General features: G+C 36.4%; 1 protein-coding gene across 2 annotated transcripts in view; it reads right to left on the reverse strand.

Moving 5' to 3' along the window:
* Positions 1-3,940: 3,940 nt before the first annotated feature.
* Positions 3,941-18,609, reverse strand: part of SLF1 (SMC5-SMC6 complex localization factor 1) — a 71,302-nt gene continuing 56,633 nt past the window's right edge. For both annotated transcript variants that reach the window (XM_056112606.1, XM_056112605.1), the window contains exons 16-21: positions 18,379-18,524; positions 12,685-12,854; positions 10,998-11,131; positions 9,099-9,191; positions 8,516-8,698; positions 3,941-5,988 (exon numbers count right to left, since the gene is read on the reverse strand). In XM_056112606.1, coding sequence (XP_055968581.1) covers positions 5,507-5,988; positions 8,516-8,698; positions 9,099-9,191; positions 10,998-11,131; positions 12,685-12,854; positions 18,379-18,524 — 1,208 coding nt within the window. In that variant the 3' untranslated portion in view covers positions 3,941-5,506. The remainder of the gene's footprint in view (positions 5,989-8,515; positions 8,699-9,098; positions 9,192-10,997; positions 11,132-12,684; positions 12,855-18,378; positions 18,525-18,609) is intronic.

The following is an 18,609-nucleotide window of genomic DNA, read 5'->3' on the forward strand; positions in this document are numbered from 1 at the left end:
TCATCTCTATTGCAAAACAGACCGCAAAGTAGAAAAAAGCATCTTTAGAAAGTAGTTAGATACCCAAGATACATATTTCTTAAAATAAAAACAAAATCACTATAAATCAAACCATTCTGGTCATTAGAAAAATTTATCAGTGTCATGATATAAACCATCTCTGACCTAACCTTTGAGCTGAGAAGTACTGAGAACAAACTAAGTTCTTTTTATCTGTCACCACTTAAAGATTAATGATTTTTTTCAACACGGCTATTTCATTTGAGGACAGAAGGATGGCGAGTAGAAAATTTAGTTCATTCACTATTAAGATAAATGATAGTGTGATAGGTGTAAATTCAAAGCTGAACTCCAGATTTTCAGTTCAGCACAATTCACCTATTTGTATAAAATAGTGGTAGGCATATTTATATAAAAAGCTTCCAGTCTTTGGTTGAAGTAAATCAAACATTACAAAGTAGTTTCCTATTCTAAATGTTTAACACCCATTATATATTAATGTTAACTTGATCCAATTTAGATACTTTTGAAAGGAAAAGGATTAACCAAAACTGAGCTGAATATTCTAAGATATGGGTGCCATGAAATCAGACAGCTATTTTATAAATGATTACCTCAAGAACTTTCATTTACTTTTGGTCTTTTTTTAAAGGGCACTATTCCATAAATAATCTCATATACAAAATATGTGTATGTTAGGAATATGCATTTATGATTATCGTTACAGGTCATTTTCCTGATTTAATTCAGCAAATAGTTTAAAATTGCAGACAAGAATTGCCCACATTTTTTAAAAAAAAATATAGAAGTGGCACGAAACATTTAAAAAATATCTCAAGAGAGAGTAAAAGTAACAAAGGCAGTGGTAGGGGTCTTGGACAAGGGTGGTGGTGACATGCACTGACTATGTACATCAAACTATAAACATGAACATAATTGTAAAAAAAATGTGTTCCCGTTTATTTATGAACACAATTGTAAAAGAAAAAAGCAATCACTTGTTTTTTGTTTCTAAGGGTTATCTTTTAAGTATCAAAAATCATAATGTGGGTATATTTATGATCAAAGATATGCTGTCCTAAGAAACTATAGTAATGAATTAAAATATACGTATTGGACAGATCTTACAACACAAACTACCATGAAGCAGATTTGTCTTTGATAAAAAACTGATTACTACGACTTGTGCCTGGTGTTTCGTTTATTAACAACTCTTCTTTCAAATGACTTAATAGAAAATTTCTCTTAATAATTCAGATGCGTCCATGAAACTAAGTCTAAAGATCTGTCCGGCTCTTAGTGCTGGTGCCTTTGTAAGCTGGGAAGCATGTATTCAATATATTTTGCATCTTTAATATTAGCACAGAAAACGTTTTAAAAATTTCTAATGCTCAGAAGACATTAAAAATCTTTTTCTTCAGTGGAGGCATTATTAAAGTAATAACTGTAGTAGATTGAAAATGTATGCTTGGAAACAAATTTCAAAACAAAGGATTAGAAACTTTTATAATTAGCTTACAGTCCAATGTTTAATTCTAGATCAAAGCAACCGACCACAAAAGTATATTCTTCCCTCACATTTCATTTTCATCTACACGGTAAGTTTTTAAAAACAATTTGATTTGATTTAGAAGAAGTAGTAACTATTCCATGTCTCCAATTCTGACATCACCAGGCACGGCCTAATTCCAATAATGCCATTCACTGACCTTTTTAACTCAATCCACATTTGTTATGAAAACAATTATCATTCTGAGTTTTGCAAGCTTCACGTCAGCAGGAGGTGCAATTGGCAAAAAAGCCTGATGATGAATGCCTGAGGGGAAGAGAGCCTCATGTCACTCAAAGATGACCTGGTCCTACTGATTAAGGAGCAACAGTGACAGGCTCTCATCAAGTTCATCACTTCACTGGGCAAGTGTATAAGCGCATATAGATTGCACTTTCCACCAGTAATTTTTGCGCACGAAGGTATTCATTAAGTTAGTGTGTGACAACAGCATAATAAAAATGGCAAATATTTCCTGGCATTTATATAAAAAAGTTCCAATGTTTATTTCACTAAGATTACAAAAGCATGTTCACATTTTATCCACCCTGTTAAAATCATACTGATGAAAGAATTTATCAGTCCCTTGAATATTCATTTAAAGGCTAATAAGACAAATGACTAAGCAAACTATTTTTCAGCAGCTTATTTAAAAGACAATAAAATATGTCTAATTCACCACAGACTTTTGTGAGTTCAGTTAAGCAAACTATTTCATACATAGTTGGTGTTTGAGAAACGAATTCAAAACACTAGTTAAGTTTGCAATAGACTTGTTGGAGGATGTTCCTCCGTTCATTGTAGAGTTAGTGACATGAGAAAATTTATATTCTTGAACTTCTCTATTTTGCACAGTGAATTTAAGAACTAGCAAACAAGAAAACTCTAATTTCCCAGAGACTTTTTCTCAAGAATCGTCATCAAACATTCTAAAAAACCTTTCATATTCCCGATATTGTGGGAACTGTGCAGAGGAAAAAACTAAATATTAACAGCTCAGAAATTATCTTCAGGCTTTATTCACACTGTCATATGCTTCGATAGACTTTATTTATTTTTTGCTAACAATTCCATTGACTTATGATATGAAATCTGGTGGAGAACAAATGAACAGGATTACGCAGATTGGTTCTCAAGCAGCTGCAACTTTGAGCCATCTACAACCGGAAAGCTAGTGCTTAGGCTACGAACTGACATTGAATTTGGAATTTTTACTTCTTTTACCTCAAAGACTTAAAGCAATGGTTAGGGGACCGGCAGCGCCTGTGGGACTGCTGGTGCCAATCACCTATGCCAAGAGCAGTTGCAACTGGGATCCCAGGTGGTGAAACAGTGAGCTCAGTCAGGTGTGTGGGGGCACAACTAAAGATGTGGGAGTCTCGTGGCCAGAAGTTCAACCCTTGGCAAGCACTGCGACTAGATGTGTGCCAGCCACGGTGATCACCACGAGCAACAACCAGATACGCAACCCTCAGCAAGTGCCACAACCAAATGTGTGAGCCCCACCACCAATTATGTGTGTGACCTTTAGCTATCACAACTATAGTAGGAAGGGAAGAGGGTGGGGTGGGAAGAAAGGGATAGAAAGCGACGGAATTGTTAGGCCTGCTAAAATATTGGGGATAAGGTTGGTCACTGCAAGTTAAAAATCATTTACATTTACTCAATTGTTAACCGATATATATATTTTTTGCCTGTGCGTGATACGAGGAACAGAACCCACCAGGGCTTCACACAGGCAAGGCATACGCTCCACCAGTGAGTGACACTGCCAGGCCTAAGTTTTAATTTTCAGTAAGAACAAAATTGCAACGACACCTTCTTAGAGACACAGAACTCAGTGGTTTCTGAGGGCTTAATAAATACATGTCCATGGCTTGGCAAAGATGATAGAGAACAGCTATGCAATATATATATATATGTTTTTTGCTTTTTGGGTCACACCCAGCGATGCTCAGGGGTTATTCCTGGCTCTGCACTCAGGAATTATTCCTGGTGGTGCTTGGGGGACCGTATGGGATGCTGGGGATTGAACCCAGGTCGGCCGCATGCAAGGCAAACGCCCTACACGCTGTGCTATCACTCCGGCCCCGCTATGCAATATTTTAATACTAAATGCAACTCCATAAATACTTAACATTTGACTAGAAAACTTTTTCTTAACGGCAAAAACTTGTAACTTGTTATTTTATTCCTTCAAATAATTACCAGCTTAAGAAGTGACTATTTTTTTTTTTTCACTTAACTGATTGTAACAAAGGGTTAAGAGATTTAGAAAGAAACTCTGAAGTTAAGGCTCAAAAGGGAGAGGCCATGTCTTGCCAGCACTGCACGACATTCCTGAGTACCACTGGGTGCGACTCCAACAACTAACAACAAAAAAAAGGGCACCAGAATGGAAGTAACATTTATTAATGTCACATAAAGTGTAGGACAGCTTAATCCTATCACAGCAAAACAAAAACAACAAAAACAAAAAACCCCTCCTGGTGCTATATCCATTTGACAGGTTAGAAAATAAAAACTTAAAAAGGAACTTGTCTTATAATGAACTCGTCACTAAGAAATCAGAAAAGACTTCGAAATTATATTTGATGTCAAAGTCTCTAATTAAATGTGTAAGTTTACGAAGCAAACTATCCCAAATGCACTTCACAAATGAGATAAAGTGGCACTAGATGAATAACAATGTTTTAACTCATAGCAAAAGAACTTCAACCTTGGTATTTTAGAATTACTTAATCTCTGCTACATCATGTTTTCTGAAATGTTAACAGATTAAGTAGGAAGAAATCTGTATGAAGTTACACATTTTAAGGCTAGATAGTTATAACCAATATTTTTAATAGTGTATGTTTAGAAAAGTACTTATTTAAAATATGTGGAGAAAAAACTTAATTTTTATTAACAGCTGATGTATTAATAAAGCAATTTTCAATTTAGAGTAAGAATCCTGTAATAAAACACTGGGCAATTGGTTCTTGTTAAAAGATCTATTTCTAAGATAAAACTAAAGTGTGCTTCTTTAGCAGATTAATTGCTATGAGATTATCACTTTAGTTACATAAAAGCTAAATGGAAGTTTTAATGTTTCTTTTCCAGCTGTATCACAATGTAACTTATTCCTCTAGTGAAGCAACTTCAATTTCACAAGTGGTTATTATCCACACCCTTTTGTTAGTTTTACTATAAACTACTATTAGGAAAAAATTGCAGGTTGAAATCCTAAGGCTCTGTAAATTCATACGGTGCATTAAGATTTGAGATAATTTGAAATCTATTTTTGGTTGCCATTTATAATCTTAATTTGAAATGAAACATGAATCAGAATGTTTTCAGTTACAGAATACTGGTTACATGAAATAGAAATACACTTTCAACATATACGCCTAAAATAAAATAGATCAAGAGATCCTCATTGTCAAACTTTGCATACTCAATTTAATGCACTTAAAAACCAAGATGATTATTGTAAATTTTAGAAACATGTATTTAGAAATACACAAAATTAAAGCGGGCATTTCGGTTTAACTGCCTAAGAGAAGAAACGGAGAACACATTTGCATGGAAACCCTTGCCATGATTCTAAGACCTAGAACACCAAGAATCAGAACATTACAGTTTGATTTGGAAAAATATTTAAATAAAAAAGTTTACATATACAATATAAATAAATAATCCCTCTTAAAACAACATGTAATAATAAAGGTTAATGAAAGCTGTGTATGTCAAACAAAACTACTTTTCACTTTGGTGTCAAATTCTACTCTACTAAAATAAGAAGTCTATCCTAGAGTTTTGCCGAAGTTCTTTAAGTGCTTTTAAAATTTAACAATACTAAAGATTCTATCAATAAATAAATTACATTAATATTTGTTAATAACTTAGTAAGTCCATAGTAAATAACACAGCAAGTGGAGAGAGTTTAGAATGGTTGACTCATATTTTCTGGCATCATCAAGAAAACTCTGTGACTGACCGACACATCATTTCCAATGTCACCAGTAAGGCCTCAGTGTGTACTCCAGGACACACTTGTAAGTTCTCAGGCAGTTCCTTAAGAATATTTGGGAGCTTCTGTAAAGTCTTTATATTTCTAGCATAAAGATCCAGTAACCAATCAGTATGAGCACTGGTAGCTTGCTTATAATTTTTGCAAGCCACCAGCAGCTCATTTAGATGTGTTAACCCTTTGAAAGCTAAGAGGAACTCTGAAGATAAATCAAAAATTGAACAAAAGTTCAGCAACATCCTACTAAGTAAAAACGAGCCAAATTCAAGTTGCTGGTGGTGAAAATGTTTTTCTGCTTGTGCATGGAAGTTTTCCACTGTGTCTTCTATTTTTGTAATAGCAAATAGTTCTTCCTTGACCTGCGATGATAACACATAATCCAAGGGCAATTCCCCCTTAGCATTTCTCTGCTGTAAAAGCACAGGGCCTATTGGGAGAAAATAAACAGAAAATGTTAAGAATAAAACAATTTTGCCTTGGCAGCTGAGCAGCAGTTTCTGCATCCCCCGGCCTAAAGCATCTAGGGTTCTATTTCCGTCATATTTGTAGTGACTCCTGCTGACATAGTTAACTGGCTACAAATAGAACTATGACAGTGCTTTTAATAAAACCCAAACTCTATTCAATTATCTAAAGAGGTTTGCCTGAAAGAACTGCCTTAGCATAATAAATAACTTTTTATGAGCAAAAAAATAAAACTCATGAAACTTCATAAATTTTCAGATTAGTGTAAAATTTCTGTGTTCCCAGAGAAAGTAACAAAATCCGTCAACCTTAAACCCAGTATAAGAGCGTGAGAGGCGTCACATGGCATCAACAGGCAGAAAGGTGCCCCCTTCTGTTTACAAGGAGCTGAGGAAAGACCAGAAGAACCTTGCAAAGAAGAAATGTTTTCCATTCATGATCTTATGTTCCATTTTTAGTACCAGTAACTCAAAAAGTGTTAACTGTGCCACAGTGAACTCAGATTTTATCCATTTTTCCTACTTAAACCCATCTACCCATTGACTTAGCGCTGAATATAGTTTTCCCGAACTAGTAAAGGAAGATGGAGGAGGAGCCAATGACAGACTTGATCTTTGGTCATAGAGCAAAATATGGGAATACTTTGTACCTCTGTCAGCCGATTCCTATAATTATGTATGTATTTTTCCTTAGAAATGTTATTAGAGGTTTTTTATTTTTTAAAAAAAAGGGTCAGGAAAAGCAGTACTACTGTAGAGCACAGATCATATTGTCAGAGACAGAGAGAGAATTAAACATGGAAAAATTCATGATTAATCTGATCAGACAAGTGTAGTGTCTGAGATATAAAATAAATTTAACAAAAAAAGACCAAGCACTGATGACACAATTAGTGTACAATTTATGAGGGTGGAGGGAATGCTAATTTGAAACTAGATTTCATTATATCTCAGAAAACATTCTCTATTCTGTCTACTATTTTTTTAAAAGCAGAACAAAATGACACATAGTATACTCAAAATACAAGAAAGTTTTAGATTTGGACAGACATTTTAAAAATTACTGTTCTCAAGACTGAGCAACTCACAACAAACGAGATAATTCAGTTACTACAATAATGATGTGTGTTGTCCAATCATTTGACATGTGAAAACCAGAGTTAAGACTAAGATAAAGGTAAGCCTACAACTGCCAAAGTACTTAAATACAGGCACAAGTAAAATTCCTCTCTTAGGACAAGGAACTCATGCATTTACTTTCTTTACAAAGAGCCCTAGAAAAATTTACAGAGGCCGTGAATTTTCTCTAGTAAAGAGTTCTATATACTTAAGAGTGCTAGAGGAAAAAACTAACAGCTCTCTCGTCATTGAGGTATGAGAGGCAAATCTTGACTTGAAAAGTCAGATTTATGGTTAAGCAGCAAAATAACACACTTAGGAGAAAGCATTATGTCTTAGTAAATATATAACACATAAAGAAGTAGAACAGAAAATTATTGTGACTAAGAAATTGAATTACTAAAAACAGACACGCTGAAGCCTTTAGGGGGCAGGAGAAGACTATAAATAACCAATGTCTTAAATTCACGCTATATAGTCTGATAACTATAAATATATTAAATAGACTATATAGTTATAGAAAAAAGCCGTATGCAGAAAATATAATTTTTCTGATCATGAGAATCTAACAGTTTAACTGTAGGAGAAAAATTATTTTAAGCCCTAAGATAAAATTAGTACAAATAAAAACAGAATGTATATAAATCTTCATTTCTGCATTATAAGCTAGACATCAGGTTTTTTTTGACACAAGAGTTTTAACATACTAATGTAAAATTGATATTATTCAAATATAAGAATATTACTAAAAGTGGTGGTGATATTTTCTGAAGCACAGATTTTAAAAAAACCTGCGTAAAAAGCAGATGAATATTAAGCTTAAGTTACGTTCATAAAAAACCCATGCAAAACTGTTATCCCCTTTTTGAGAATTTTTCTACTTTAATGTACTTGACAGTAAAATGGGAATAATATAAAAAAAGGTATTTTCAATCTTTACTATAGTCTATAAAGAAATGACTAAAAAAGATTAACCTATTAGCAGTTTTATACAGGAACAGAAAAAAAGAATTAAAAACCCAATTAATCACAACTAAATACTTGCATGTGTTAGTAAGCTCCCAGAAATGGCTGGTTCACAAAGACATTACACACTTTAAGTAAAAGACATTTAGCAATTAAAACCAACACTCACAATTCAAAATCTACGCAAATCTACTTACTAATAAATGAATGTTATGAAAAGGCTTTGTCCCCACTACATAATAGGTGCTTACTACATTTGAGAACTTTATCATTACTTTCTCATTAATATGAAATAAAGGCATTTTTCCTTACAGATCTTAAATACAAAACACTTTCTACATCTGAGGAATTCATCAAAAATGCTGGAAAATTTTATCAAAACCTGCTTAGCATAAATGCACTCACCCCCATGCTGAAGTAGCAGCTTGCCAATTTCTACATGTCCGTTTGACAGTGCATCATGCAAAGGAGTCACCCCGTCCACTTGAGTGAGCAGATCTACCTCTGGACAACGCTGCAGAATTTCCTGGACACACACTGTGTTTCCATAGTTACAGGCTTCATGCAAAGGCGTCCAGCCAGCATTGTCTAAATTAGAAATCAAGGCAAGTTTGAAAACAGCAAAAGTAGGACTTTGGTTAGTGAGGTATTATTGATAATCTACCTCCCATATCTATATGTCCTTTAGGTTGCCTCATGCACAAGCGAAATGCTTGTATCTGAGGCAACCAGATAAAAATGCCTGGGGTATAACTGTAGTCCTAATTGCAATTTTTAAAACATTGATGTTGGGATGTAATTAAATATAGAAAACAAAAAATGTGTCTACACCACTACTAAAAATCAATATATGGTTTACTTCTGGCAATACTTTAAAGACATAAAAGATAAACAAATTTGAATGGCTTTTAAAAAATGCTGACATCAAACAACTTAATATCACAAATAATAAGATACTGGATTAGAAAGCCGATATTACAGAACTTACCTTTAACATTGATGTCTATTCCTGGCAGAGAAAGAAGAACAATCAGTTTCTCCACTTGGTTATTTATGCAAGCTCTATGGAGGGCTGTTTCTCCTGCCATAAAAAATTTAATAGATTATTCCAGAGAAGACAAGATATCAACTACAGAAAATAATCAAAGGGCATGAACTAGGAGATCTGGCCCCATGCCAGAAAATTATTTATTGAGTTCTCCTTTTGACTGGTTTAAGCATCTTTCTTACTGAAAAAAAAAAAAAGAGGGGGGAGGAAACCCCACCAATCCACAGAGCCTCTGTTCCATCAGGAATTCAGCAATGAAATTCTACTGCAAAAGGTTTAACACGGGTATTGTCTCCCCCTAGTTCAAGGTTTAAAGCTTCAGTCCACTATAAAACCCCCAAATGATCACAGAACACCTAAAAATACTAGATTTTCTGGTAATAAAAGTTTAGAGTGCAATTGCCATCGCTTAAATTTATTCATGATCCTACGTTCAATGTATGGCTCTTTTTTATACAGCATTTATAGCTTAATTCAAATGAATGTTTCTGGCTAAGCACGAGAGCCTTACACACTCAAGTATAATTCAGAACTTCAAATCCATTAACAGATGGTTTGCTGCTTCTCAATAGGCTGTCTGGCTTGGCTACAGCAGCACAGAGAAGGAGAAATGGGGGGATTCTTAATATAAAAACATACACACACACGAGAAAAATCTCTAGTACCATTTAAAGCTGAGTAAGAATGACAATCAGAATGGTAAAGTTTTGTCTAAAAGAAATAATAAGTTGGTTACAATTTCTATGTGAATCTCAATGTAACCAAGATTAATAAGATATTGAGTCTAAACTGTGTAAGGGAAATTAAAAAAAAAAATAAGCCACTGCTTATAAAATAAATAGTTCTTTCTTTACAATGTAACAAACTTTGAGTATTCAGTTTTACAGATTCCGCCTGTAACTTCTGTCAAAATATTTCTTTTATATACACTGAATAGCTATTGAAGTTTTCTGTATCTCCCAATTCACTTTTTCCCTCATATTTCCTTCTGCTGTTCAGCCTAAAGTTATTCACATTTTTTACTTTCTGAAACAATAAACAAAGAAAAAGAACAAGGTTTGTGAAATTAATATCTCGTTTAATACATTTTCACAGTTTGAACCAAATGGGCAATTATTTTGAATCTGAGCTACACAATTATGAACTTATGTTGAAAGATTAATGAAAGCTTCAAAGCTAATATACTGTTCAAACTGGTGACATAATAAAATTTGTATTATAAACATGATACAGCTCATAAGCAAGAAACTCCACAATTGGCCAGATACAGAATCCTGGAAGGTCATTTATATCTAAAAACGTGCTAGAGTAAATTATTATAATTCTAGTACTCCATCCTTTAGGTACTTAGGTTCCAGTATAGTTAGAACCAAAAGCCAAACACATTTCATAGTCTGGGCTCAATGCCTGGAAGAAAAGGGTCCATATGGTTAACACAGCTATGTAACATAGCCTACTCCTCATTCTTTGTTCACGAAATGTCTGGATGAGAGATGAGGACTGAATTTTACTTTCAAATCAAAAGACACTGACCCTCAGCAACACAGGTTGAGGTCGAGTAGAACAGTAAGGCGGGCAAGGCTGGAATGAGCTCAGTGCAAACCATGTACCGTCTTGTCTAGAAAGACAGAGGGCACTCCACAAGAGGAATATTCTATTACTGTACTGGGTATGAAACGAACAATTTTGGTATACATGAAAGTTCAGAAAAATAACATGCTGGCCAGGAAGGGGGTTCCTGAATTCACTTCAGTATTTAAGTTCAAAGGATCAGTGTGCAAAATATGCAAAAAGCCACAAAAAAAGAGGTCTTAGCACCAGTTTAGATACTTGGAATACCTTTTAGATTAGTCTTGTGAAAATTCATCTTTGTAACTAAAGAGGGGCAATTCTCCTTGGAACATGACAACTCTCCTTCTGATTTCTTTTTCAATCTTTTTAATGATGAGGAACATTTAGCAAGGCTCAGCTCTCTGAAAAGACAGCAAGAAAGAAAGAAAGCTTGTTTTTCACCAAGGCAACGTGTATTAGATGGTGAGCATTAAGGAAAAGAAAAAACAAACAAAAAAAGGCCTTCTTTAATTTACTCCTCTATTCATTCAAATACTCATTGCTTATTTTTATATTTATTCCCATTATGTAGAAATAAACTTTAATACACTGACTTTCATTAATTAAGCCTGCCAACTGAAAAGTCTATGAATATGGTAAAATAGCAAAAGAGAAAAAGACCAAGTAAATTATTTTCTGCAGAGAGAATAAAATAAAATGTTAAAGGGTCAAGATATTCTTATTTTACTCTTCCTAAAAGCACGTCATGTTTTCTTTCCCTTTTGCTTGATTTGGGACCACACTGAGATGTTCAGGACTTCCTTCTGACTCTGTGCTCAGGCACAACTCCTGGTGATGCTGGGGTGGGGCCATACCCGCGGCCAGAGATCAAACTGGGTTCAGCTACATGCAAGGCAAATACTTTCATCGCTCTGCTATCTCTCTATATACATTTCAGATCTTCTGATTTTATGTAGCTTTAGAGGAGGTAGCTCTTTTGGGAAAACCGATTCCAACAATTCAAATAATCTCATATGACCATATATCCTGAAATTCATTTTTTGTGGGGGCTGAGGAGATTGGGCCACACCTCGAGGTGCTCAGAGATGAATCCTGGCTCTGTGCTCAGAGATCACTATTGACAGGCTTGGGAAACCATATAGGATAAAAGGGATAAAACCTACGTTGGTTGCATACAAAGCAAGCACTCTGTCTGCTGTGTACTACTGCTCAGACCCCTGAAATCCCTTATTTGTGATTTGAATCACAAGAGTAAAAATTGTGAAAGAGTAATTTTAGAACACTTTATTTCTCTCAGAAAGCATTTAATTTTCACAAAAAAGAAAGTGTTTACTATGACTAAAGAAAGTCAAGATGTGGGGCTGGAGCGATAGCACAGTGGGTAAGGCGTTTGCCTTGCACGCAGCTGACCTGGGTTCGACTCCCAGCACCCCGTATGTCCCCCAAGCACCGCCAGGAGTGACTCCTGAGTGCAGAGCCGGGTAATCCCTGAGCATCGCCGGGTGTGACCCAAAAAGCAAAAAAAAAAAAAAAAAGGAAAGTCAAGATGTTCATAAATAAATACAATGTTAACACACAAACAACCCCCAAATGAAATTCCTGATCACGTGTAGAATAGAAGAATTCTGCTGATGAGTATTGATCCACAATCACAGATAATTACAATGCTAAGACCAATGCTTGAGAAACAGTTACACTTTAAAACAAAGCATCATTGGGGCTGGAGCAATAGCACAGCGGGTAGGGCGTTTGCCATACACGTGGCCGACCCGGGTTCGGTTCCCAGCATCTCATATGGTCCCCTGAGCACTGCCAGGAGTAATTCCTGAGTGCAGAGCCAGGAGGAACCCCTGAGCATTGCCAGGTATGACCCAAAAAGCAAATAAATAAATAAATAAAAGCCATTAATTAAAAAAAAAAAACAAAGCATCATTGGTACATGGATGTCACTTACTGTAACTCTGGCACTTCTTCACCTGTTTTCTGTTTAGCGCCGTTCAACATCAGTAAAGCCCTTGGAGACTCAAGGCAAGGCCACTGTCCTATTTTTTTGGACATCTGCATCTGCATCTTTCCAGAGCCATGCACACCAGTTTTCCCCAAAGCTGGCAAATAGGAATATATCTATTGGAAAATAATATTTTATTTATTTCACAAATTTTATTTTATTTTTTTTAATATTTATTTTTTAATAGTGAGGCACCATGAGGTACAGTTGTAGACTTACACATTTTTGTGCTTGGGTTTCGATTATACAATGATCAAACACCCATCCCTCCACCAGTGCGCATTTCCCACCACCTCGGATCCCAGCATCCCCTCCCCACCCAGCCCCTATCCCACCCTGCCTCTGTGGCAGGGCATTTCCCTCTCTCTCCTTTTGAGTGCCATGGTCAGCAAAAGAGGCATTGAGTGGCAATCATGCTTGGTCGACAGCCTACCCTCAGCATGCTCTCCCATCGTGGGCGGATCCTCCCAACACCCTTTATTTGGTGTTCCCTTCTCTTTCTGAGCTCTCCCTTCCCCTAACATGTGTGGTTGTCCTCCGGGTCATTGAGAAAAATTCCTGGTACTAATCTCTGCCATACTTGGGTGTTAGTTTCCTATTTTGTTACTTTATGTTCCCCAGATGAATGCAATCTTTCTATGTCTATCCCTTTCTTTCTGAGTCATTTCGCTTAACATGATACTTTCCATGTAGTACCACTTGTATGTAAACTTCATGACTTCGTCTTTTCTAACAGCTACATAGTACTCCATTGTGTAAATGTGCCAGAGTTTCTTCAACCAGTCATCTGTTCTCGGGCACTCAGGTTTTTTCCAGATTCTGGCTATTGTAAAGAGTGCTGCAATAAACAGACAATTGCAGATGTCACTTCGGCTATACTTTTTTGCCTCTCTGGGATATATTCCCAGGAGTGGTATTGCTGGGTCAAATGGGAGCTCAATTTCTAGTTTTTTGAGAATCATCCATACTGTTTTCCAGAAGGGCTGAACCAGTCGGCATTCCCACCAACAGTGAAGGAATGTCCCTTTCTCACCACATCCGCGCCAGCATCGGTTGCTTTTGTTCTTGTGGATATGGGCCAGTCTCTGTGGTGTGAGGTGATACCTCATTGTGGTTTTGATCTGCATCTCCCTGATGATTAATGATGTGGAGCATTTTCTCATGTGCCTTTTAGCCATTCGGATTTCTTCTTTGTCAAAGTTTCTATTCATTTCATCTCCCCATTTTTTGATGGGGTTGAATGTTTTCTTTTTGTGGAGTTGAACCAGTATTTTGTATATCTTTGAAATTAACCCCTTATCAGATGTGTAGCTGGCGAATATCCTTTCCCATTCAGTTGACTGTCTTTGTATTTTGGTCACTGTTTCTTTTGAGGTGCAGAAGCTTCTTAGTTTAAGATAGTCCCATTTATCTATCTCTGTTTTCACTTGCTTGGCCAGCCAGGTGTGACATCTTTGAAGACACCATTAGCTTCTAGGTTATGGAGGGTTTTGCCAACATTTTCCTCAATGTATCTTATAGATTCCAGTCTGATGTTGAGGTCTTTAATCCACTTAGATCTTACTTTTGTACATGGAGTTAGGCAGAGATCTGAGCCCATTTTTTTTGCATATAGCCGTCCAGTTTTGCCAGCATAATTTGTTAAAGAGGCTTTCCCTGCTCCACTTCACTTTTCTTGCCCCCTTATCGAAGATTAGATGCTCCTATACTTGGGGGGGACGTCAGTATATTCAACCCTGTTCCATTGGTCTACAGCTCTGCCTTTGTTCCAGTACCATGCTGTTTTAATTATTACTGCCTTGTAGTAGAGTTTGAAGTTAGGGAGATTGTTTCCTCCCATTTTCTTTTTCCCAAGAATTGCTTTAGCTATTCGTGGGGGCTTATTGTTCCATATGAATTTCAGGAGTGTTTGCTCCAATTCTTTGAAGAATGTCATGGGTATCCTAATAGGGATTGCGTTGAATTTATACAGTGCTTTGGGAAGTATTGCCATTTTGACAATGTTAATTCTCCCGATCCATGAACAGGGGATATTTTTCCATTTCCTCGTATCCTCTTTTATTTCCTGAAGTAGAGCTTTGCAGTTTTCTTTGTACAGGTCCTTTACTTCCTTAGTTAGGGTGATTCCAAGGTACTTGATTTTCTGGGGCACAATTGTGAATGGGATTGTTTTCTTCATGTCTTTTTCTTCTCTTTCACTATTTGCATATAGGAAAGCCATGGACTTTTGGGCATTGATTTTATAACCTGCCACTTTACTATACAAGCATTGTTTCTAGAAGTTTCTTGATAGAGGTTTTAGGGTTTTCTAAGTATAGTATCATATCATCTGTGAATAGTGAGAGCTTGATTTCTTCCTTTCCTACCTGGATGCCCCTAATATCCTTTTCTTGCCTAATCGCTATTGCAAGTACTTCCAATACTATATTGAACAGCAGTGGAGAGAGTGGGCATCCTTGTCTCGTCCCTGATCTTAGAGCGAAGGCTCTCAGTTTTTCGCCATTGAGGACGATGCTTGCTGTAGGTTTGTGGTAGATGGCTTTAACTATATTGAGAAAAGACCCATCTATCCCCATTTTGGCTAGGGTTTTCATCATAAATGGGTGCTGGATCTTGTCAAATGCTTTCTCTGCATCTATTGATATGATCATATGATTTTTATCTTTTCTTTTGTTGATGTGGTGGATTATGTTGATTGATTTCCTAGTGTTAAACCAGCCTTGCATCCCCGGGATGAATCCTACCTTCTGCTGCCTACAAGAAACTCATCTCAACAGCCAAAACAAACACAGACTCAAAGTCAAAGGATGGAAAACAATCCTGCAAGCAAACAGCTCCTGTAAAAAAGCTGGGGTGGCCATACTAGTATCTGACAACATTAATTTCACCCTGAAAAAGGCTAGAAGGGACAGTGGTGGCCATTTTCTATTCATCAAGGGATACGTACAACAGGAAGAAATCACACTCTTAAATGTATACGCACCTAATGAGGGAACAGCCAAGTATTTAAAACAACTGCTAACAGACTTTAAGGAGGACATTGCAAGCAGCACAATAGTACTTGGAGACTTCAACATTGCCCTATCACCTCTGGACAGATCAACAAGAACAAAACCCAGCAAGGAATCATTGGCTTTGAAAGAAGAAATAGAAGAGAAAGGGCTTATAGACTTATACGGGGCTTTACACCCCAAAAAGAAAGAATACACATTCTTCTCCAATGCACACGGAACATTTTCCAAAATAGACCATGTGCTAGGACACAAAACATACCTCAACAAAATAAGGAAGATAGAAATAGTATCAGCCATCTTTTCAGACCATGATGCACTGAGGATAGAAGTGAATCACACACAGACACGGAGAACCAAATCAAACACCTGGAAATTAAACAACTTGATGCTGAACAATGAATGGGTCAGGAACAAAGTCAAGGACGAAATCAAGATACCTGGAAACAAATGAGAATGAAGACACGAGCTACCAGAACCTATGGGATGCAGCGAAAGCTGTATTAAGGGGAAAATTTATAGCTCTGCAAGCATATCTTAGGTCTGTAGAAATGGTGCACATAAACAACTTGACCTCACAGCTCAAGTCCTTAGAAAAAGATCAACAGAAAGAGCCTAAATCAGGCAGAAGGAAAGAGATCATAAAACTCAGAGCAGAAATCAATGACATGGAAACCAAAGAAACAATCCGAAAGATCAATGAAACCAAGAGCTGGTTCTTCGAGAGAATAAACAAGATAGATAAACCACTCGCAACACTCACAAAGAAACAGAGAGAGAGAACCCTAATAAACCGAATCAGAAATGAGAAGGGGGATATCACAACAGAAACCGAAGAAATCCAAAAGATCATCAGAGACTACTTTGAAAGTCTGTATGCCACGAAACAAGAGAACCTAGAAGAAATGGACAAATTCCTGGACTCCTATAATCTCCCAAAGCTGAATCAAGAAGACCTGGAGTATCTGAATAGACCTATTAACATCAACGAAATAGAAACTGCAATCAAAAGCCTTCCCAAAAACAAAAGCCCGGGCCCAGATGGATTCACTAGCGAATTTTTCCAAACATTTAAAGAGGACCTGCTGTCAGTCCTTCTCAAGCTCTTTCAGGAAATTGAAAAAACGGAAACTCTCCCAAACAGTTTCTATGAAGCCCGTATCTCTCTAATACCAAAAGGAAACAAAGATACCACGAGAAAAGAAAACTACAGGCCGATATCCCTGATGAACACGGATGCGAAGATTCTCAACAAAATACTAGCAAATAGAATTCAACTACTCATCAAAAAGATCATATTTCACAAATTTTAAAACTTACAAAGCAGTGGGGAAAAAATGACTTGACTCATTTAACCATTTAAAGTAGTTTTATTTTCTTAAGTTTCCTCACACTGGCTGCCACCCTATTTCATCTGAACATGCTAAACAAAAATAACAGCAAAGTTGCCTAGTTCAGTTTCATTAAGTCATTGGGATGTATGCAAGGAAAAAAGTCTTCTTGAAACTAACTTTTTTTCAAATTGAATTTTGATACTCATCTAGGGAAGTTATTCTGATCAGCTTTACACCCAACTTTTTATAACCATATGCATAGTTTGAATATTTATTATGACTTATATAAGGGTTGGATGGGTAGGGCGTTTGACTTGCACGCAGTCAACCCAGGTTCGATTCCTCCATCCCTTTCAGAGAGCCTGGGAAGCTACCAAGAATAAAGTGCCCGCACGGCAGAGCCTGGCAAGCTCCCCGTGGCATAGTCAATACGCCAAAAACTGTAACAATAAATCTCACATCGTGTTTCTGGAGCGAGCAGACACACTGGGCTATACCAGCACGTGACAGGGATAAATGGATATGTTACTGGTGCCCACTCAAGTAAATCAATGAACAACGGGACGACAGTGCTACAGTGCTATGACTTATATAAAACTGGTGTCGTTTCCATTTTGTTTTGTTTTGTAAGTAATACTTTCCTTCAACAGAGAGCAAGTCTGAAATAAGTGGAATAAAAAGTGCTGACATCATTCAAGACAAGGATTGTCATAAAACACAATTTGCCCAACTTGGCCAATTAACAAATACATTTCTTATTTGGTAAGAAAACCACTGAAAACAATAGGTATTAATACTGGTTTAAAGAAAGCAAACATGTAAATATAAAAATTCTAGATCTAATAAAAACTACATGTGTATAAGACAAAAGGGAATGGGGAATACCGTGGCATTATTTATAGTATTTGTTTTTAAAAATAAAATAAAATACTGTGAATTTTTAAAAATCTAGGTCTGGCCAAAATAATGGTCATATGTACCATGGAATCTGTGTGCAAAAAAAAAAAAAGAAAGATTTTTTGTTTTGTTTTGAGGCTACACCTGGTGATACTGAGGGGTTATTGCTGGGTCTGCACTTATTTCTCCATTATCAACCTTTATTTCCTTTCAAGTAATTAAAATTTCTATACTAACTCCATTTCTCAGGCAGAAAAATGCCTACTCACAAGGAAAGATTTATGGAGTCATTTGAGCTTGTACTCGATGATCAGAGATAATTAGGGAACACTTTTATTAAATTTATGAACTCATTCCTTAGAAATTATAAAGTTTAGAAAAAAGTGGTGGATATTTACCATTTTATGAAGAGACAGTGGTTCAGAAGAAATATTGATGGAGCTCTGTAAACACAACTTTTTAAAGATCGCCTCAGCAACAAACATCTGCAGCCAGGAGGAGGAAAAGGAACAGATGAACACCTCCAATTCCTGTGAAGAAAAGTCTGTAGGAAGAAGAAGAGCAAACACTGTAACTCCTATGCCATATAAAATGTCCTTCTTTAGCCTCCTCTGTATTATTCATGCACA

This window comes from Sorex fumeus, unplaced genomic scaffold (genome assembly GCF_029834395.1).
Source record: "Sorex fumeus unplaced genomic scaffold, SorFum_2.1 ptg000018l, whole genome shotgun sequence".
NCBI classification, from domain to species: domain Eukaryota; kingdom Metazoa; phylum Chordata; class Mammalia; order Eulipotyphla; family Soricidae; genus Sorex; species Sorex fumeus.